The following is a 22586-nucleotide window of genomic DNA, read 5'->3' on the forward strand; positions in this document are numbered from 1 at the left end:
TATTTCCAGTTTTAGGGTGTTATATGAAGGGAAATGGAAAGGAATTTTTTCTGGTTTCAGAGAATTTATAAACAATTGTATGCAAGTTATGGAAGAAAAATACATGCTTCCCTGCATTCACCAATACAATGAATTTCCTCCTTGTGTCTTGGACACCACAGACAGCTATAGAGGTTTAATAACTAGAATAAGAAGTTCAACATAATTATGTGTTTTTCAGGAAATGAGACATGTGATGTATACAAGATTTCCGCAATCATCTCTGGATTCTCAGCACAACTAGTGGGACCTTTTGTTCCTGTATCACAGCATCCAGTTCTGTGCGAGTAAGTTACAGAAAATGATTGGGTATTTACTTCCTTGATCTACTGATTTTGAACATGTACATGTTTGGAAGTGAATAGTGTGAAAAATGTTAAGAGTTGCATAAGATGTACATATAGTTTATGTGCCACATTTTTTTTGGCACAGTTTCAAGAGGAGTTAATTGAAAGTTTTCATTCTTATCCTCAAGATGTTTTGGTTTTGCATATAGTGAATTGTAGAATCTTGAAAGGAAAGTTCAGAGAAATATATATTTACATATAGCTTTCATGTTTTACAGTATTTTGAACAACTCTGTAATACCGGAATTACGTCCACTGATAGCGAAGTGTTCACCAGCTCACCAGTTGTTGTACATGGCTGTGATGGGAACTATTGTTAATCAAACAAAACCAATCTGTGATCAGCCAGCCAATAACAGAGTGGCACCCCCACCTCTGTGTAAAGTGGATGAAGCTTACGGTTGTTACATGGCAGTTTTCCCCTATCTCAGCAGCAGGGCAGCTCCTCAGGACAAACTCTGCAGGTGTGCTTTTCATATGTACTTTGCTTTTGGTTTTGATTTCAGTTCATTGTGTCACCAGTGATTTGAATGAACATTTTACACAAATGGTAAGTCTGTGTGCACAGTCTTTCATTTAGCTATATTAAAATTGAAAATGATGTCAAATCTTAAAATTCAGGTATGATATACATGTACATGCAGTATGGAAATTAGTTAAGCAAAAACTATTGAAAAATGTATTGCATATTAAGAAAATTTTATGTTATATTTTAGGGCATACCATTATGCTGTAGCCTGTGTAGAGAAGCATACTGTGTCCTGTACAACGGATCAGAAGATAGGACTGTCCTATATACAGGATTATGTACAGAGTGTGATCGGGGACACCTGTCCATTTGTCCAGGCACTTAGACAATGTTACAGCACCAGCAGCAGTAACTACATCTGTAATGTCAAGAAGGCCAAGGAATGTATTTCTGTACTAGGGGACTACAGCAAAGGAGTCACAAAAGAAACCTGCAGGTAAGCTGATAACATGTAGAAGGGAAATGATATTCTGTTGGGCATCATAAATAAATGGATAATAAGACACACGTCAGGTAATTTCCTAAAGTATGAGTCTTGGTAGGGGTACTTCTTGTCGCATTAAAATCATCTTATCATTCTTTTGTAAACGCAAGGTAAATTTCATGTAAATATCCCATGGAGAACCCCTTCTTTTTAAACTTAGTGAAAAGGGAAAGACAAGGCAAAGAGGGAAAACTTTGCAGTAGAAGAAATGTTATTATTATAAATACATTTTGTTTGTTTCCATTTTTTCAGTAAACTTCCGCAGATGTTGGAGTGCTACAGTACTCAGACTGCTGGGTGCTCTGGCTCCGATATACATGATGTGTCCTCCTACTTGGAGGTTCTGATGCCAGCATACAAAGTCCTCCCATACTGTTATAGTCAGGACATGTCAGCCACATTGTATCGCAGCTGTCAACCCCCACCCACTTGCTCCCTAGAGGAGGCAGGAAATTGTTATGCTCCCCTGCTAAGCAAGACATCTTGCACGTATGTAGACTCTGTATTTCTTTCTCATTTCCATATACATTCTGTTGAAGAGTGCATTAATTGGAATTTTTCTGATTTTAATTTGAATGGGATTCATATGAAGCATTGCAAATAAGAAACTAGGAGACTAATTGTTCAGAGAACAATTAGAGGCCTTTCCACCTTTTTAAGTGTTTCCGTGTCATTTGGGTTGAGGAAAAAGTAGAAAAATGCAAAAAATGGGGGGGGGGGGGGGGGAAATTTTGCTCCTCCAGCAGGGATCGAACCCAAAACCCTTGGATTGAAAGGCAGGTGCGCTAACCATTCGGCCACGCATTCTGATATCATTCCTAAGTTAATTGTTTAAGACTATAGAAGAAATGCAAGCGTATTTTTAGAATCGGTAGGGGAAGAAAGAAGTTCCGTAAAAGGAAATAGTTCCTGAATTTGCAAGCAGTATATTAAATAATAAGGGACGGGCTGCATAAGAAAACATTAACACTGTTCCCTAATGAAAATGTATTAATGGACTGTAGCCCGATTCATCGATATTGTGAGCATGCTGAATTTTTTGTAAATAGCTTTGTTGTAAGCTTAAAAGATCGGGTTCGGATTTTAACATTTCTGACTGAATATCCTGAAATAACTATGAAACATTTAAATAAGCATTTCTTTGGGTTTAATTAAATATGTGTAGCCCAAATTAAACTCCCAACATGCATTTTTAGAAGGGAAACATGACAATGAAAGCGAGAATTGTTTTTAATATACCGAAAATCGCTATTTCTGGAAACTGATTAATTCTAAATAAAAATCAAATAAATTCCAAATGTAAAAGAAAGAGAGAATGCTTGGTATTAAAATGTCGTATCATATCAGGAGAATTGAATGCTACTAACGACATCTGAAGAAATAGCCGATAAAAGGTTTTGATCATTTCTTCGTTCACCTGCACTTAAATTTCAAACACAACAGAACTTGTAGTTTTTGCCGTGAAACTTCATGACTTCTATAAACTTATAAGACTCACCGTAAAACTCTCCAGAAAGTTTCTCTGAGGTCTATACTACATTTGTACCAAATTTGGTGTCGATCCGAGGTCTGGTTTGAATTCTAGAGTAATATTCTACGTTGTTGTTGATGTGATTTTTTTTTTTTTTTTTTTTTTTTTTTTTAAGAAGGGGGGGGGGGGGTGAATTATTTATTTTATGCCTCTTTTAAACTACGAATTGTAACTACTTCCACATCCTCAAGTCTTATTGTGACCTTTGAGTCAAGGTCAAAGGTCAAGGTCATTACAAAAAAAAAACAAAAAAAAAAAACAAGAAATTTTTACTTTCTGTGTTCTTACCTGATACTGGAGCTGGATGCATGTCCTAACTTTTCCATTTGACCCAATGTCAAGGTCAAAGGTCAAGGTCAGAATTCAAGGTCATTTGGTGAATTGCTATATTTTACACATATATAAGGGATTTCTTATGTTTTTAAATGACCTTGACCTTTGACCTTGACCTATATTTCAAGGTCAAAGGTCAAATATGCCGATGCAGTTGGTCCCATGTCTCTAGGATACACCGTTTTAAAAATAAGTTCATTAAATGTAAGTAGCGCAAACTTTCAGGGGCAGTAACTCATACGAGGGACCAAAGAATGCTTTCGCAATGATAGAATGAAGAGAGTACTAAATGAGTCGAAGACACTGATGAAGGTTTGGAATCTCTACGGTTCACGGTTTCGGAGGAGTAGCGATAACAAGGTTTTGTTGCAAAAGGGGTGACAACTTTTGAATGGGTCAAGCTCGGGGGACAAGAATGAAATCTTTGAAATAGTTTTAGAAGGACATACTATAGATGCAAAGATATTCAGTATATGTTGAAAAACAAAAGAGATATTAAAAAAGCTAATTTTCTCATATTTTGAATGACCTTGACCTTTGACCTTCACAAAAATTTCAAGGTCAGAGGTCACAAAATCTAATGCAGTTGGTCCCATGTCTTTACGACTTATCGTTTAGAGAATTTTGTCATTATTCGTAAACATCAAAAACTCTCAGGGGCAGTAATTTATTAAAGGGCTCGACAAATCGTTTCGCAATGAAAAGATTGAAAAGTCCTCTCGAGTAGTCGAAAACATTGGTGAAGGTTCTGTATCTCTACGGTTTATGGTTTCGAAGGAGTAGCAATAACAGGCTATTCTTGCGAAAGGGGCAATAACTTCGTAAGAGGTCATGGGTCAAACACGGGGGGTCGTTTTTCGAAATAACTTTTAATGTCCAGTATCATGAACTATAAAGTTTTTCGATAAGTCTTGCGGTTTCAAAAGTCCGGGAAGAAAAAGAATAATAATAATAATAATAATAAACATAAGCATTTCAAGAGGTCTTTCCACAGAAAGGTGGAAAGACCTAATTACATGACTGATAGGTATTCGCAGTTTGTTTAAGTGTATATAGTTTACTTGTATTCAATTTGTTATAATGCCTACTTTTCTCAGACTGATAGATTTATTCATAGCCTTTGTGCTGTATTTGCAGTGAGCAAGAAGCCTTTTCCATAAAGAACTGTGCTGCCAGACACTTGCGAGGCTGTAACATGATTCAGCTGCAGATCTTTGACTCCCAGCTGTGGTTCGGCAGACAGAACATGGGGTCCTGTAATGCTTTTTCAATAGACAGCTCCCTCATCCCATCGACACTATCAGCAGAAGCACAGGGCCTCAAACAGTGTGGAAATATGTTTATTGGGAACATCACTGCCGCTCTTCAAACCAGCAGCAGTTCTCTAGAGAGGATCTGCAGGAGCATGCAAATGATGTATGAGTGTTTGATGTACAACCAGTCTGAGGACGCCAGGAAGTTCCTGACAGCTATGTATGGGAATTCCTTCGCCTTGACGGCAGAGCTGACGGAGCAGGTCTGTGCACAAGTGAATACAGGAGAAACCTCCATGGAAGCAAAAACAAGTAAGATTAGAGGAAAATAAAGTTAAGCCATAACAGAAATTTTCCTTGATAGAATCATGAGCTTCTACATCAGTTAGTCATTCTTAATCATTGTAAATGGACTAATTTGTTTAATTCAATTGTGAATCTTGAAAATTATTTCACTGTAAATTAAAATAAATTTTCTCCTTTGACTAGATGACCAGTCAGCTGGATCATGCGACACTAAAATGGCAGCTCAGTGTTTGGCTGCCTATACTTTCCCTGTGGTATTCTCAGCCAATCTAAACAGAGGAGACAAGAAAGCTTTCTGTAGGTAAGTAGTGAGGACTTTCTAACAACCACAGTTTGATTGCTGAAAGTTTTAAGAAAATAAAGCTTTATATCTAAATTTTGTCAACACATGATGGAAGGTTTGTTTAGATGAGGAATTCCTTTTTAAATTATCCAAATCTACTAAATGTACCATCATTGTAGTGATGGAGCCTTCCAGTCGTGTCTCACTCTTGTAAAGTCATCCATGAGTCAATGTAGCCCTGCAGAAGTAGAACAGTTAGGAAGCTACCACACTTTCCTGGTCACCATCAGAGACTTCTCTGGGGTGTGTGATGAACATTTTGCTACCTGTTCACCAAATGATCTGATGACCTGCGGCATGGAAACCACTGAGATGATGAAGAAGATGGCTGTAGAGAGGAACATGACAAACAACAAAGATGATAATCCTTACTGCAGGTATTATGTGTAATTTTTTCTTCTTTAAAAATTCTGCATTGTTAGTTTGTTAAAAAGAGAAATTGATGTAATAAATAGGGATTTATCAACACAAAATTAAGTAGTGATTTTCATTATTTTTCCCCTTGTGGAAATGTCTTAATTTAAAATCTTCCTTTTTTAGGTCACCTGAGTCACTCAGGTGACCTATTGCTATCTGTTCTCGTCCGTCGGCGTGCGTCGTGCGGTGTGCGTCGTGTGTTAACATTTGAACATTTTTAGCTTCTTCTCTGAAACCGCTTAACCAATTTCAACCAAATTTGGCATATAGCATCTATGGGTGAAGGGGAACAAAAATGGTGAATTTCATGGTCCCTGCCCCCCTGGGACCTGAGGGGTGGGGCTAAAACCACTGAAAATAATGCAATCTTTAAAAATCTTCTTCTTTACTCCAGGACATCAAGCAGTCAAACTGTTGGCATCATAGTAATAAGCATTGAGCCCTCTACCAAAATTGTGAAATTCATGGCCCCAGGGTCAGGGGTTCTGGTGCTAGGGTGGGGCTATATAGAACATATAGTGAAAGTGCATTATTTCTTTGAAAATCTTCTTCTCTGCTCCTGGGTATTAAATAAACTAAATAAGTACATAGTTATGAAGAGCAAGAGTGCCTCATCCAAAATTGTGAATTTCATGGCCCCAGGGTCAGGGGTTCTGGTGTTAGGGCGGGGCTCTATTGATTATGTAGTGAAAATGCATGAATTCTTTGAAAATCTTCTTCTCTGCTCCTGGGTATTAAATAAAGTAACTAAGTACATAGTTATGATGAGCAAGAGTGCCTCTTCCGAAATTGTGAATTTCATGGCCTCAGGGTCAGGGGTTCTGGTGTTAGGGCGGGGCTCTATTGATTATATAGTGAAAATGCAGTAATTCTATGAAAATCCTTTTCTGTGCTCCTGGGTATTAAATAAAGTAACTAAGTACATAGTTATGATGAGCAAGAGTGCCTCTTCCAAAATTGTGAATTTCATGGCCCCAGGGTCAGGAGTTCTGGTGTTGGGGGGGGGGGGGGCTCTATTGATTGTATAGTAGAATTGCAGTAATTCTATGAAAATCCTTTTCTGTGCTCCTGGTTATTAAATAAAGTAACTAAGTACATAGTTATGAAGAGCAAGAGTACTTCTCCCAAAATTGTGAATTTCATGGCCCCAGGGTCAGGGGTTCTGGTGTTAGGGCGGGGCTCTATTGATTATGTAGTGAAAATGCATGAATTCTTTGAAAATCTTCTTCTCTGCTCCTGGGTATTAAATAAAGTAACTTAGTACATAGTTATGATGAGCAAGAGTGCCTCTTCCGAAATTGTGAATTTCATGGCCTCAGGGTCAGGGGTTCTGGTGTTAGGGCGGGGCTCTACTGATTATATAGTGAAAATGCAGTAATTCTATGAAAATCCTTTTCTGTGCTCCTGGGTATTAAATAAAGTAACTAAGTACATAGTTATGATGAGCAAGAGTGCCTCTTCCAAAATTGTGAATTTCATGGCCCCAGGGTCAGGGGTTCTGGTGTTGGGGGGGGGGGGGGGCTCTATTGATTGTATAGTAGAATTGCAGTAATTCTATGAAAATCCTTTTCTGTGCTCCTGGTTATTAAATAAAGTAACTAAGTACATAGTTATGAAGAGCAAGAGTACTTCTTCCAAAATTGTGAAATTCATGGCCCCAGGGTCAGGGGTTCTGGTGTTAGGGGGGGGGGGGGCTCTATTGATTATATAGTGAAAATGCATTAATTCTTAGAAAATCTTTTCTGCTCCTGGGTATTAAATAAAATAACTAAGTACATAGTTATGATGAGCAAGAGTGCCTCTTCCAAAATTGTGAATTTCATGGCCCCAGGGTCAGGGGTTCTGGTGTTAGAGGGGGGGGGCTCTATTGATTATATAGGGAAAGGGCATGAATTCTTTCAAAATCTTCTCTGCTCCTGGGTATTTTTCAAACAAAGGAAGTGCATGGTTATGATAAGGAAGAATGCCTCTTCCAAAATTGTGAAATTCATGGCCCCTGGGTCAGGGGTTCGGGGGGGGGGGGGGAGCTCTATTGATTACATTTATATAGTGAAAATGCTTAATTTCTGTCAAAAATTTTTATCTACTCCTGGTTATAAACTAAAGAAACAAGTGTATAGTTATGATGAGAAAGGGTGCTTCTTCCAGAATTGTGAGTTCGTGGCCAATGGGTCAGATGTTCTGGTGTAAGGATGGGGCTTTATTTATTTAATAATATGGTGAAAATGCATTTCTTTGAAAATTGTCTATGCTTCTTTGGATGTTCAAGACAAACAGAGTAAAAGTTTTAATATGCAAGGGTATTTTTACCAGAATTTTGAACACCTGGACCATTTAGTCAAGTTTTCTGGTCCTGGCCAGGGCTCTATTAACTTGTATTCTACTGAGCAAAGTTATTCCCCTTCATTCACCTTTGATAATTAATCAATTTACCTAATGTATTTGAAAGCTTAATAGAATAAGAGAATTATGCAAGAAAATTTATTGTATAATAAAAAAAGTACTTTCATAGTTTTAATGACTTGGAAATAATAGATGAATAAAAATGAGACAAAAATAACCTATCTTTTTAAATGTTCTTCAACGGCCAAGAGAGGCCATTGTGAGAAGGAATAATATGGGCTTGAATAATAGACATTTTGTTAATAGTCTGCATGGGAATAGTGATAAATGGGGGGGGGGGGGGGGCAGATAGATACTAGACCAATTATTTTGTTGATGCTAATCATACTATTTTCTTGCTGTTGGGCAACAAAGCTTCATTTATCAGTTTATGGATCCTCTAAATTGTTGTATTGTACTCAGGTGACCGTTAAGGCCCTTGGGCCTCTTGTATTATTTTGATAATTCTCAAATAGAGTAAGAAAAAAGATTAAATTGCCATTGCAATGTGAACTATACATGTTCTTAATGTACAATATTTTTTTCCAGTCATTTTGGGGCAACCATGAATTGTTTAAGATCAAACTCATTTGGCTGCTCCAAAGAAATCAAAATGGAGGTTGTAAGAGGAGCAGAAGAGGCATATTGCATTGCCAGTGACCTTCTCAAGTCCTGTGACAAAATGGAAGAGCCCAAAATGGAGTTGCCAAAATGTATGAAAAAGGGACCTATGACTGCCACTTGTAACACGACAGCAGCCTTTGCCTGTCTTAAATACCTGTACTGGGAATTGGAAAGTCCATTTGTGGATTGCAGCACAATGCACGAGTAAGTGAGATGCAAGGGGGTTGAAGTGGAAGATGAAAAATATAAATATCTATGTTTAAATTTGGATAAGAAGTTTCATCTTTATAGAAATAATTGTTAAAATTGTGTTTTTAAGAATAAATTGGTAAATATTAAAGTGCATGTTTACATGATTATATGTTGCATTAAATGCTTTCTTTAGGACATACACAACTGCAATGCAGTGCTACATGGAGAACATAGGAAACTGCTCATCAGGACAGATGATGGTAGCTAACCACATGCTGGGTATGATACACAAAGCCGTGTACAATGTTTGTCCAATGATTCCCGGACACTCCTGCCAGGAACCAATGAGTTGTGAGGCAGACCAGGCCATGTACTGTGTGGAAAGTCTCGATCGTTTGTTGTCTGAAAATAATAACATGGAGAATGCTCACATGTGCATGTAGGTGTCTGTTTTTATGTGGAAACTTACTGTGTTTTAACCTTGCTCAGTTAAATTAGTATTAAAGCTTTTAATGTGCTAAATGCTTTCTTTCAAATTCCAAATGGACAATAATGAGACATTAAAGATATATGTACATGTACCATGCATAATTATAATAAATATTATTTAATTAAATAGGGCCATTGATATGGCACATGCCTGTGTAATGGACAAGACTAGTCGCTGCTCCATGTTTAGTAAGGGAGCCCTAGATATGGCCTTGAGTGCAGTCAAGGACAAGGCAGCCAAAGCAAAGAAAATGGACTGCTCTAATACCCTGGACCTCTGCATGAATAAGTTCTATTACTCTTCTCTTGGAGTACTTCAGGGAGAAATGATGATGACCAATGTGTCCAAGATCCGCAATCAAGTTACCTCTCAGGTAAACATGTACAGTTAATGGAGAAGTGTCAGTATTACTTAAATACAAGTAGTGTTAAAGATATTAGACTAAGATATTGTTAAAATCGGACAGATTAACCAAGGTTTGTACTATGGGTAAAAGATATCAATTTTGTGTTCTTTTATAAATTGCAGTGTAGATGTTTGTTGTTGTTAAGATTTACTGTTGGCTTAATGCCTAGTAGATATTTTAAGCTTAAGAAATTCTACAGATGTATCCATTTATTGACTTTAAGTACAGTCACTGTTCAGAGTTTTTTAACATTCCATCTTACATTTATATATTTGTATCCATCATTGAATGTTTCTGTACATTTCAGATGACATGGGACATGATTATGGGTAATGACCCCATGATGAAGATGAGTCAGTGGAAGATGTCAATGGACAACATCTCATCATCTGTCATCGACATGATGTCAAAGGAAATGGAAAAGTCCATGGCAAAAATGATGAAGGAAGACAAGAGCAGTGAAGGGAAGATGGCAGCATTTAACCTGCACGTCTTGGATCTTATGACACGAGGACTGAAGAGTCACCAAGACATGTACTTAAAGGTCAAAGCCATGCAGTGCATGGGGGCAACCCAGGCTTTTAATTGTATTGTAAATAACCTCCGTAGCTCATCATCTGGTCTTCGTAGTGATGTAGCTGGCTTCATCGCGGGCGTCGGATCAGAGCTTTATGTGGTCATTAATGACATGTGTGCTAAGGAGAGGTCCTGTGATTTAATGGAGGGTGAGATTTAATAACAGAGATGTGAATTTTTCAGTTTGCATGATTTATTCCTTTGTATTTGGGAATATCTTGAATGACTCATGATGAGCAAGTTTTCTTACTGAATATTGCTTAGATTGGAGTAGAAAAGAAAATTGTGAGAAAAAAAAAGTTCTTTTTTTTAGAGCCAGACACATGCCAGATTCTCCCAGCGGCCACACTTGCCATGAACCAGGTTGGATCAATCAAGGACATGAAAGCTTTCTGCGAGTAAGTTATTACTCGACTTAAATTGGTATACTGAATTTTATGAATGATTCCGGCCTTAATATACTTAGGTACATGTATATCATGTGATAAAGAGATACCTTTTTTTTTTTTACAAATCATTTATTTAGTACATATTAAAGGTCCTGACTCGAAATTTATTGAATACATATTTTTCTGCTTTCTCTTACAAGTATGCTGCCTCACACCATTCAGAATGTCACAGCATTAATCCAGAGTTGTAAGGATGATGAGGTAAGCTATCACTTCCAGGGTGCATTGTCCGAGATGAAGGCAGCGAAGGACACTATTTGTAGGTCACAGACAGACTGTCAACTGGATGCAGCCAAGAAATGTATCAGTGCCTTCCAGACCAACCCCAGCTGCAGGTCAGTAATCTAGATTTTTGATATCACTGAATTGAATGTGTTGTTAATACAATTTTACATTATAAATTACAAAGGGAAATAGCCTTTAGATGATGGATATTTAGATGTTTATCTAGATAACAGCTTTTCAAAATTAATCAGGTAGATTTTAAGTTGAATTCAGTGACAGTAAACATTGCTTGCCTGTGTATTTATTTTGTAAGTGATTATTGAGAATTATACTGTAAAATACTTGATTTAATAGATTTATATGTTTTTCCCTATTTTCAGTGCTTATGAAAGTACCCTGCAGTGTGTGACAGCCAATCTTAAGTCTTGTGATGGAGATACAGTCCGACGTACAGAATTAGAACTACAAACATTGTATGACAAGATTGCAGCTACCTGTATTCCACTGCCAAATCTTGTAGTATGCACATTCTTTACATTTAGACACTTGTATTCTGCAATTGTTATTCTTAATTAAAGAGAATGGCAGTCACTTGACATAAAATTTTACTCAATTATGAAGCATATTGTTACATATTTAAACTGTATTGCTTTATTGAACATATTGATTTGTCTTGTACTTGGCTTATATAACATGGCTTGTGTAATTTTGATATTTGTAGACAAGTATCAATGCCAAGTCCACCCTGCGGCTGGTAGAGGGAGGGACAGAAGAGAAACTTGGTCTGAAGCTTTCAGAGTCCCCCAGTGACAAGTGTGAGTCTGGAAAAACATGCCAGGTCAAGGTCAAACTCCAGCTTAGCAACAATCCTGTCTCCACACCTATGTAAGTGGTCTAAATAAATGTTAAATATTGCATAATTAAAACATTAGATAAAAATCATATGATTAGTAATGTATGTAGGTGTATGATTATGTCTTTATTCCAGAGAGGATTTTAATTTATTCATAAATGTGCCAGCTACTGTGTTTGTTGTCACTGACCACCTTCAAAATTTCAGTTTACTACTCTTGACATTTATCTATTGGTTCTTGAAGGTGCACTGGAAATCAAGAAAGAATACCACAAGTAGTTGTGCATAAAGCAAATGGTGTTGCAGATCCTTGTACTTTCACTTTCACTTCTGACAACTGGGAGAGAGGCACACAGATCCCCTTGGTGGCCAGTAGTGATATGTTGTACGACAGAGTTCAGGATGTCAACTTAAGTATGGTGATGGAGAAATACACAGACAATCAGCTGGTTCTTACCAGACAGTTGCCAGACATGAAGGTATTTCATTATTTTATGATTATGAAAGGAAGTATGCAGGAACAATTTGTGCAAGACGTGATGCACCAACGAAGCAGTTTTGACTCTTTAACTATCACAATAGGTAAAGATTAATTAGCATGTACCTAAATGTTTTCTGTTTGTTTTGTAGCTTGTTGCAACCGACACTGATCAGCCAGCTTTCTGTTCATCTTCCGACTCTTATATTGTTACTTTTGATGGAATGTAAGCATCTATTTGCTTATCAGATTTATATGAAGCACTCAAATACATGTTGTGCTATATTATTTTCATATATTTTACGTTTTACATATTATCTATTCTCAGGACAGTCAAGAACAGATACAGAGGAGAATTTACATTGTACAAGCATGCTACCATGCCATATGAGGTAAAAAATAAACTTATTCTAATCATAATTCTCTATAAATCCTATAAAGATAAATCCAAATTGTCAAAGCATCCCATAAGATCATGTTTTCTTTTGTTTTAGGTACACATTCTGAATCAGGCTTGCACTTCGCGATCTCGAACCTGTACTTGTGCAGCTATGGTGAAGTCACAGGATGATGTTCTAGTGGTTGATGTGTGTACTAAGGCCCAAGGCTCTCCATTAGAATCACCAGTCAAGTTATACAAGAATGGAGACCTTGCTCAAGGTACCAAGATCTACCAGGACAATGATGGAAATCTTATCATGGTAAGACTGGGGTCATAGGAGTACTTTCTACATTTTTATTGAGTGTTTTTTTATCCAACTGAGATGTATAAAGAATAACATTCCATGTTTTTAATTTTTTTATGTTTTTAAATGATTAAAAAAATATCTAGTACTGTTTTTGTATCAGAAAGTCCATTTTGTTTTAAGGTTGAGTTACCCACTGCTGCTCTGGTGGTGATTCAAAGAGAGTCGAGCAATAAACTGGGTGTATTTGTGGTGCCTTCATCTTTGGACTGGCTCAGATCTGAAGGTTTGTTCCTTGATTTTAGTTTGCCTACATGTACATTGTTAGGGCAGATCTCTTATGAATGATACTTACATGTCTTCCTTGTAATCATGTTTTAGATTTATGAAATGAATGAATTTTTAACTGTCAAGAAATGTGTTCTTCTTCCATTAGGATTGTGTGGTGTGTATGATGCCAACAAGAACAACGATATGGCCATGCCTGTAACTGGTAGTCTGACTACCAACAAAGCTCACTTCATCAAAGGATGGAGGTAAGTGCAAAAATGCCATAGATATGATTATATTTAATATTTTCTCATCCTTCTTACATGAAAAAATTATCTTGTAATATACTGATGTTGATTCCATCATTTCCATGTGTTCTTTCATAGGAATAAGGCTGGGGACAGTCTGTACATTGGAGCACCTGCAGATCCAACATACCAACCTCCGGTTTACTGTACCTGTACTGGTGATAACAGTCTGGTTCAGAACCGATGTGAACCAATGCTCATATCAAAGACATGTCCACTCACTACATCAGGTATGTTTATTTTTTTTTTTAAATAAATATAAGAGGCTTTAACTTTGATTGCCTCCTGCAAAAGGAAATCTGATAAATATTTGACAGAGTTCACTGAAAAATTGTTTGGCTGTTCTTAAAACGGGTAACTTTTTGACAATTTCAACCGTATTTTTGACCAATTACCTTTGTTTTTAAGGCAAGGATGTGACTGCAGGTATGGTAGAGCTGTCTAATTCTGTTGGTAACCGGAGAAACAAGAGAGCTGTTGAGAGTCCTTGGGCAGGACTGTCTGGTATTGATGCAAACTATGATCCTCAGGTAAATACAAGATGTAATGTGCTGTAGTAAATATTGCTAGTATGTATTTAAAACAAATGATGAAATGATGCTAATTAAAAATGTCAGCATGGTATTTTCTCTTACTCTCTTCAATTGCATAAAGAAAAGAAAAGTTGGGAGGCCTTAATTTTTAAATAAAAATCAAAAATATGTTTCTAGATAAAGTGTGCTTAGAAAGATTTTTTTTTCAAATATTTATTCTTCCCATTGTGAAGTTGGAAAAATTTCTTCAGAATTAAAAATAACTTACACTGTAGATATACAGTCAAACCTTGTTTTAATGAACTCGATGGGACCAAAAATAAAAAATGTCCAGTTATCCGAGGATTTGAGATAAAAGCAAAGAAAATGTGCGATAGACTCCCAACTTACTTTGTCAGTGTTGGAGATATCAAAGTTCAACTGTATTCATACTGTACATGTACATAAATTGGCATATTCAAAATTTAATTAGCACAATCACTGGGTATGGAGTTGTTGGCGTAATCATGAATTAGCGCTTCACATGTCCATTCCATATATTATATATAAATGATTTCTTAGCGGATATTTATGAATTAGTGCATCGTTGTCTGCGCCAAAGCCGCTAAAATATGAAGCCCGCTTTTTAAAGTACACATACAGTATATACAGATTTAAGTGAAATTGTGTTTAACATATATGCCTGCAATTTAAATAGGACACAGAACTGACGAGGTCTGCTTCAGGTAACTGGACTCTGACAACAGCTGGTCAATACTGTGACAACATGATGGGAAGCAGTACACTGATGAACAAATGTCAGACACTGGTGGGCTCTAGTTTTACAGAGGCCATCAAAGACATCTGTGTCCAAACCATACTGGTTAGTATGTTGGCTGTATAATGTTGGATTTCTTCGAGAGAATTGCAGTTAATATTTTGATGTTTAAAGCTAAGAGCATTGATACTTTTTTTTGAGACATTAGACATTTGTTAAGATATTCACAAAAAGCTCTTCTTGTCTATTGACTGTTGTACATAAACGCCTCATCATATCTACTTTTAGGTCTATCAACAATAAACGCCTCATCATATCTACTTTTAGGTCTATCAACACCTTTCATAAATATTAATTTTAATAGGTTTTAAGTTATCTTTGATAGATAACAATTTACATGTGGTAATGGCAGGGGAGTAAAATATTGGCAAGGGAAGTAAAGATGTAGTGTTTGCAAACATACATTTTATTAAGATGACTTCATAGATTGTTCCGATTTCAACTAAATATCACAAGTACATTTATATCTCATGATTTGATGTTTCTGAAAACAAATTACCTGCATATTACAGACAAACGATGGAACCAGTGGTGTATCTATAGACAGCATTGTTAAGGTACAGTGTGAAGCCCAGCTGACCAAGATGGCTCCCGCCATGAGTACGGACACAAGCTTCCAAACTCTGTCAGCAGAAATCATGAATCTGGTTTGTCCTAATGACTGTAGCAGCAATGGGCAGTGTGAAGGAGGTAAGAATAAAGTGAAAGTAGCATGTATCATCTACTGTTGTCAACCAGTAACAGTTAACCAAAGATTTGAGTATTGGTTAGTAAAAGTACTACTTGTTACCTGGATTTTATGCATTTTTTAGAAAACAAAGGTAAAGCATTTATTTGCAAATAAAGATTGATATTATAACGATGGAAAGAATTAAGGTAATAAGAGATAAAGTACAGTAATATTTGTTAAGTTTCTAAGAAAGGGGAACACATATACTGTTACTTAATATATAAACCTACAGTCAAAATTTTTTGGGTCATGTAAAGCAGAACTCAAGAACGCTTGAATTGTATTTTTCCAATCAGGTTTTTTTTGTTTAAAAGACCAGTTAACATGGTTAACTTAGCTTCAGTTGAATTGAATTTTGTACAAATTTGATTTTCTTTCTATACTCAAAATTAATTTTCACAAATGTGTAATTTCTATGTTCTCCCTACAATTTAGGACTTGTTTTATTCCAGGTCAATGTAAATGTTATCGTGACTACATTGGAGCTGACTGCTCTATTCAGGAGTCAGCAGCACCCTCTATCACAAGCCTGGAAGCAGATGGTCTGTGTTCTCTACAGAATGGAGGCTGTAGGACAGTGCTGGTATCTGGTGGACCATTCTCTGAGGATCTGTCTCCAAAATGTCACTACCAGGCTACTCAGGTAGGCTCTCAGCATGACCTGTTGATCAGATTGTACAGAAAGCGCTGATAAACAACATAAACAGTTTGGACTGCTTTTTTTATGATTAAAGGTTTAATATCAACACCAGCACTACAAACATTCATTTGTTTTTTTTACTAAGAAGAAAATACTTATAATTTATATGAATTAATGCAACATTTATTTGCAGTGTCCTTGTGCAGTGTGTTGTAAAATCAAATTTAAGCCAAATTTCAATATTTCACAAACATCAATATTTTGGTGTTTGAAATATTCTTTTGTTTAAGAAATAACTTTGAATTCATACTCTGATATTAATCCTTCTTTTATAGATGACCGCTAATGGTTTCTCAGCAACAGGCAGTGTCATCCACTCACCTGCACAGTTTATGACCTCCACCCTGCTGGTGTGTACCCTCCCAGACTCCATGTCACCAGCCACTGGCACTGCTGTCTCAGCTGTCAGTCTGTCTGTCAGTAACAATGGGCAGGCCGTCAGCCAACCCAGACTCTTCATTGCTTACCACCCAATGTGTTATGTGTGTGAAAGCAGTGGTCGTTGTAACAGTACAGTAAGTTATAATGTTATTAAGTGACTGTATTTATTTCTGTAACTACATGTACATGTCTTGCTTCACATTGCATCAGTAAAAATTGCAGAACTCTATCGAATAGTCATTTGGCTGCAGCAAATTCACAGTTTTGAACTTTTCAATGTTTCTTGTGTAGACAACAGGATGTGTTATTGGTGGTAAATGCTACATTGCCAATGAAGTCAATCCCAGCAGTGTTTGTGACTTCTGTGATCCTGTCACAGTAACTACAGAATGGACCAAAAAAATTGGTAGGTATAATTAGTGAAAGAAATAAAGTTAATATATTTTAAACAACTTACAATTCAGAACAGGAACACTGATATTTTCACTACTGTTAAAGTACATGTAAACTCAAAAGTCATATATTCCTTTCTTAAATGCATACCTTTTCACCCTGTCCCACCTTCCTGGAGATCACTCCTGCAAAATAGTCTTATCCTTCCCCCCTCCTCCAAAAAAAAAACAAAAGCAAAAACCAGTCTCCTGCACAGGAGGCAGAATTCTTCTGCAAACCTATCTAGACCAACAAAAAATAGAAGTGGCAAAAATTAAGTTTTTCAATTTATACACCATGCATTTTTGTGTACTTCTTACTAGCTTTTCTTTACTTATTCAATGAATCAATGATTTCCATATTGGTTCATATAATTTGTAGTGCCTGGATGCCCTGGATCAGATTCTAACCCTACCTCTACCACCACAAAGGCTACCACTCCTAGTAACCCTAATGGTGCAGGTGGTCAGGGACAGAACAAGGAGTGTTCCACCCCGGCCCCAGTGGTAGAGCAGGATAAGACATTAGCCATCATTCTTGGTGCCTTTGCTGCCCTCTTCTTCCTCACTACTGTGGTCATGGGTTGTAAGGCTTGTCGCACATCAGGGTAAGCACACATTTTATCAGTAGAACTAGCTTGCTGCAGTGAATTCTAATGTAGTATTTTTTAATCACTGAGAGATTACAGTTACGGCCATTTGAGTTCTTAACTCCAAAGAAAATGGTACTTGCAAGACTTTTTTTCAAAAATGATTTTGTATAGAATATTTCATTAGTTAAATAAAAGTAGTAAATAATTCTAGTCCACACAAAATGGAATTTTGGCGAGAAGTGTATCATTGACTATACTGTAGTGTCCATATAAAAAACAGTTTGAATTATGAAAACATGTTTAAGAATCATTAACAAGAAATATATCATTAAACTCTCTGTGATTAATTTCTCAATAACAACAGTAGATGACTGTAAGATTGCATGTAAGATCTAGTAACCTGTGATAAGTAGTAATTGCATTACTAACACCAGTTTTTTAACCAAGTAACTCCTTAATAGCTTTTTTTTCCAAGTATAATGAACATGTTTATTTATTACACTGCATATTTTTACCAAGTTTCCAAAGCACTGCTTGTAAAATGCACTTTACAGAATAACAGGTGCCTACATGTACATTTCTTTCTTTTTGGATTGAAACCCATTTTCTCTTGACCATGCCTACCTCAGCTCCACAATTGAAGAAAATTTGAAACATGGCATTTCCCATCCAAGACAAATGATTGGATCCTCTAAAGTTGTACAGTGGTTTTGATGGAAGAAGTGACTATGAGATGAAAATGGAATAATGTGTATGGATTACAGGAAAGGTTTTTCGATAAGGATGAAGACATCAATGATTCCAGATGGACACAAGAATACATACATCTTCCCTAGTAGATCATGCCACCTGACAAAGGAAATGGAATACTATCTATCTGTTTTAATTTGACCTTGTAGATCTCTAGATAGGTTTTCTTAAATCCTATGCTTGTAATCTAGACTCCAAGAATCTGCACTCTAGTGTGCTGGTATTCAAAAAGAAATTCAGAGATGAGAGATTTTCTTAAACACTTATCTGGACTTTCAAGATTTTGTGCTTCTTTGTAATGGAAATCTGAAGGAAATCAGATGAATGATAGTTAGACTTTCTTGAGAATCTTCATGCTTTAATGTGCTGGGAGTCTTAAGAAAACTCAGATGAGATGATAAATTTTCTTAAAAAACACATCTGGAATTGTAAAAATCTTCCTATTTAATGTGTGGAAGTCTGACTGAAATACAAAGAAGATGAAAGAATTTCTTAAACTTTAGGCTTCTTTGAACTTTCAAGGATCTGTGTGCTTTAGTTTGCTGGAAATCTGAAGGAAATTTGGGGATGAGAGAACACTACCCAATTGTTAATAGCTTCCTCTGCTCACTTAACTTTCCCTTAGTTTCTGCTGCTAATTTTTTTTTGTTTTTTATGTAAAATTCAAGTTCAGTAGAAAGATATAGCACTTAAAAAGAGTGTGTTTCTATTCTGTGCACTTCCACTAGCTCTTTTTCCTTATTCTCAGTAGCTGTCTTTGATGGAATTTTCATTTTGGATCAGTCATGTTAATATAAATGCAAAAAAATGAAAATGAATTAAAAAAAAAATAAATAAATAAAATTCCAGAAATTATGATCACAAAATAAGTTGTATAAATACTCTATTTTTTCCTTTAGAAATATTCTCTTAACAATTTGGGTAGTTGTGTGTTATGTATTATACTGAATACTGACCTTGCAGGGGAACAAAACACAAATCTCTCATGTCAGATGACAAAGAGTCCAAGCTGAGTTCAAATTCAGCATCCTCCATAGAAGAGAAAAATACCTCGGCTTTTGTCAATGAAACATACAATGACAATATTAAGGAAGTGGTTGTTGACCCAAAGAGTTCCTTTGTTTATGGAGCTGTTGCTACTAAAACTGAACCCAAAGCTAAAGGAAGCGACCCAACCAGTCTATATCCTGATGTAGAAGGAGTTGAAAATTAAAGAAGAACACTAACATATAGAAAGTAATACTTTAGTCACACTTATTATGGTAAAATGGATAACTCTGTGTAGTCATGCACATAACATAGAAATTGTGGACTTGGGTTTTGTAAATATATGAAGTAAGATATACATGCTATTTTTATTAAAAAATATGTACTGTGGAATCATTTTAAATCATGGGGGTCAATGTTTGTGGAGTTCAAAATCTTGTTTGTTGGGAATACATGTAGTTAAGGGGTATCTTGTACATGTATATACAGAAGATTCAACAAACTTATAGTTGACAAATCTTTCATGGGAATGTAAATTTTTTGTCAAGGGTAACCCACTAAGTCCAAGAACATTGCTTATTCATGACCAATGATGATTCCTCGGTATTACAAATATATGTGGTGATATCACTTTTTGTTTGTATTGTATTTATTAAAATTTGCATCTCATTTCATAAAATTTTAAGTCATAAATTTAAGGTGAAAAACTCAGAGCTGCCAAACCTTACAATTTTGGCATAAGGCTTACATTTTCAGTGTCTAAAGTATGCCTCACAATTTCTCAGTTTTTTGCTTCCAATTTCCATTTTTCTTCATCAAAAATGTGAGATATCAGAATTTTCATAGTTGTCCACCCTCAGTTTTCACTGTTTTAAAATTTAAAAAGTCCTAGTCCTTTCCCTTGATTGTATTGTCATTGTCTGTTTCTGTGGTAACTTGCAATCTAAATCATTTGAAAGTAGACAAAATGGGTGGAAAAATCAAAATCAGTGTCCAGGGGGCCTAGGCAGCCTCTGGACCCCAACCTTATGATTTTCCACTTCATGATGTTGGCAGCTCTGAAAACTTCTTTACAAGGAACTTGATGCCTTTTGACTTCCCAACTAACAGTATTACAGTACAATAATTGAATTTGGCTGAACATTTAGAATGTAAAAAAGAAAAGAATACCATCCAGTAAATAAATTAAGGTGCTAAGAGCAAATTCAGATCAAACTTTTATCAGGAACTTGTCTTGAATTGCTCAGATTGTCAAGGGACTTTCTCTACTTGCAGGTCTTCAAAGAGTAGTAATGGAAAATCTTCAGGATCTAGTAGTATTGAAGACCCAAAAGACTTTGATAATGTAGGTTTTACACCCTACACCAAACAGAATGTATATAATGCTGGTCCTATAGTAGAGGATCCACCTACTAAAGATCCACCCCTTAGTACATTTGGAAAATTCCAAGATAATGCTGCTTTTGAAAATGAGGGTGCCTCTGCTACTCCACTGTGATAAATATATCTAACATATCCGTTTTAGTTCTTTTGTTCATGTATAATCAATTTACTTGCATTGAAATCAGTGTTTCATGAGTTAATTTTACAACATATTTTCTTTTCTTTTTTTTTACTTAATACTTGTTGATGCAAATTGAAACTTAGCTTTAACAATTTTGTACATATCAATTCATCAGATTTCTTTACCTTTCATTATAGATTATATTTTTGTTACATCATGCATACTCAGAAAAAGTTATATATACTGCAGGGTAAAGATACTATCTATGTATATTGTTGCTGCCATGTTAAAAGTTCATATAAAATTGTATTTTCTATTCTTTTCTAATAAAACAACCATAAATCTTTATTGTTTTTTTGAGTACAATGGGGGAAGAGAGAGCAAATGGAACATCCTCAGACACCAATATTCCATTCAGTAAACAGCTTCCGACATAATTGATGAATAACATTCACCGTCCTTAGCCTTTGATGATTTAACCCTGGTATTTATAGTGTTTTCCCCCAGGGTACCACAGTGTAGGAAGTATGAAACTGAAAAGTCATTGATATTCTATATATGAAATTGTGTCCATAATTGAGTAGACAACTATATGTATTGTTGTCATTAACTTTCCTGTGTTGATTCTGGAATCAAGAAGCTACTTCCTTGAGTCACATCACCTCTGTAGCGAGTAGGAAACGGAAAGGATGTGATACTCTTTAAAGGAGATGGGCGAACAAGGCATGCAAAATGCCTATAACTTCAAATGCATGAAAGTTATATTCAACTTGTGAATTCAGTATTTTGAGTGAAGTTCTTATTAAGAACTTTTCAGCTGAAAATTATTTTGGAGAAAATTTTTCTAATTTGAAGATAAAAAAAAAAAGTATTATTTGTGGGGTTCAAACCCAAGCAATAAAATCCTGAGAACGATACAAATGTTAATTGTGTTAAAAAAAGGTGTGTTTTTAGGATAAATTGGTTCTATGCTCCATGTTTTTGTTACCCCAAAATAGAACATTTTTATGCTTTGAGTATAATTTTAAAAAAACAAGATGTGTTTGTGAAACACTGATGCCCCCGTATGGCAGCTTATGGCAAAGGTTAAAGTTTCTCAAATGCATGTCTAATTCCAGGTCAAAAGATCAAAATTGTTGGTATCAAAAGAAAGGTCTGTTCAAAAACTGTTCAAAAGTTATGGTGAAGGTTAAAGTTTTTTAAAAGAAAATAAAAGGTCAAATGAGGCCCCAAGGGAAGGTCTTGTCAAAAGTGATACACATGTTCGTGAAATGTGAAAGCCCTAGAACCGAACGTTCACATGTTATGGCCAAGGTTAAAATTTTTTAAAAGTAGGTCAAACTCCAAGGTCAAGGTCAATGCCAAAATTGTTGGTATCCAAAAGAAAGTCTTGTCCCAAGGAATGCACATGTGAAGTATGAAAGCCGTAGCACCAAATGTTTAAAGGGTATGGCAAAGATTAAAGATTTTCAAAAGTAGGTCAAACTCCAAGGTCAAAGGGTCAAAGTTGTTGGTATCCAAAGGAAAGTCTTGTCACAAGGATTACACATGTGAAGTATGAAAGCCCTAGCACCAACCATTAAAAAGTTATGGCCAAGGTTAAAGTTTTTTTGAAAGTAGGTCAAAGTTCTAGGTCAAG

At 36.0% G+C, this 22586-nt stretch overlaps 1 protein-coding gene across 1 annotated transcript in view; it reads left to right on the forward strand.

Moving 5' to 3' along the window:
* LOC133203073 (uncharacterized) overlaps nt 1-20808 on the forward strand; it is a 78377-nt gene extending 57569 nt beyond the window's left edge. Inside the window, exons 71-101 of the mRNA XM_061338939.1 lie at nt 216-326; nt 605-850; nt 1103-1351; nt 1652-1888; nt 4401-4828; nt 5018-5123; nt 5285-5542; nt 8514-8792; nt 8974-9219; nt 9400-9643; nt 9984-10401; nt 10566-10650; nt 10842-11036; nt 11307-11445; nt 11648-11811; nt 12024-12258; nt 12410-12483; nt 12586-12649; nt 12752-12958; nt 13127-13229; nt 13380-13479; nt 13600-13751; nt 13930-14051; nt 14752-14916; nt 15384-15561; nt 16054-16244; nt 16577-16816; nt 16974-17088; nt 17496-17721; nt 19420-19692; nt 20719-20808. Of these exons, the coding sequence (XP_061194923.1) occupies nt 216-326; nt 605-850; nt 1103-1351; nt 1652-1888; nt 4401-4828; nt 5018-5123; nt 5285-5542; nt 8514-8792; nt 8974-9219; nt 9400-9643; nt 9984-10401; nt 10566-10650; nt 10842-11036; nt 11307-11445; nt 11648-11811; nt 12024-12258; nt 12410-12483; nt 12586-12649; nt 12752-12958; nt 13127-13229; nt 13380-13479; nt 13600-13751; nt 13930-14051; nt 14752-14916; nt 15384-15561; nt 16054-16244; nt 16577-16816; nt 16974-17088; nt 17496-17721; nt 19420-19669 (5827 nt within the window). The 3' untranslated portion in view covers nt 19670-19692; nt 20719-20808. The remainder of the gene's footprint in view (nt 1-215; nt 327-604; nt 851-1102; nt 1352-1651; nt 1889-4400; nt 4829-5017; nt 5124-5284; nt 5543-8513; nt 8793-8973; nt 9220-9399; nt 9644-9983; nt 10402-10565; nt 10651-10841; nt 11037-11306; nt 11446-11647; nt 11812-12023; nt 12259-12409; nt 12484-12585; nt 12650-12751; nt 12959-13126; nt 13230-13379; nt 13480-13599; nt 13752-13929; nt 14052-14751; nt 14917-15383; nt 15562-16053; nt 16245-16576; nt 16817-16973; nt 17089-17495; nt 17722-19419; nt 19693-20718) is intronic.
* The last annotated feature ends 1778 nt before the right edge of the window (nt 20809-22586 follow it).

This window comes from Saccostrea echinata, unplaced genomic scaffold, assembly GCF_033153115.1.
Source record: "Saccostrea echinata isolate AGI-Se365-2 ecotype Australia unplaced genomic scaffold, CSIRO_AGI_Sech_v1 ptg000047l, whole genome shotgun sequence".
Lineage (NCBI taxonomy): Eukaryota > Metazoa > Mollusca > Bivalvia > Ostreida > Ostreidae > Saccostrea > Saccostrea echinata.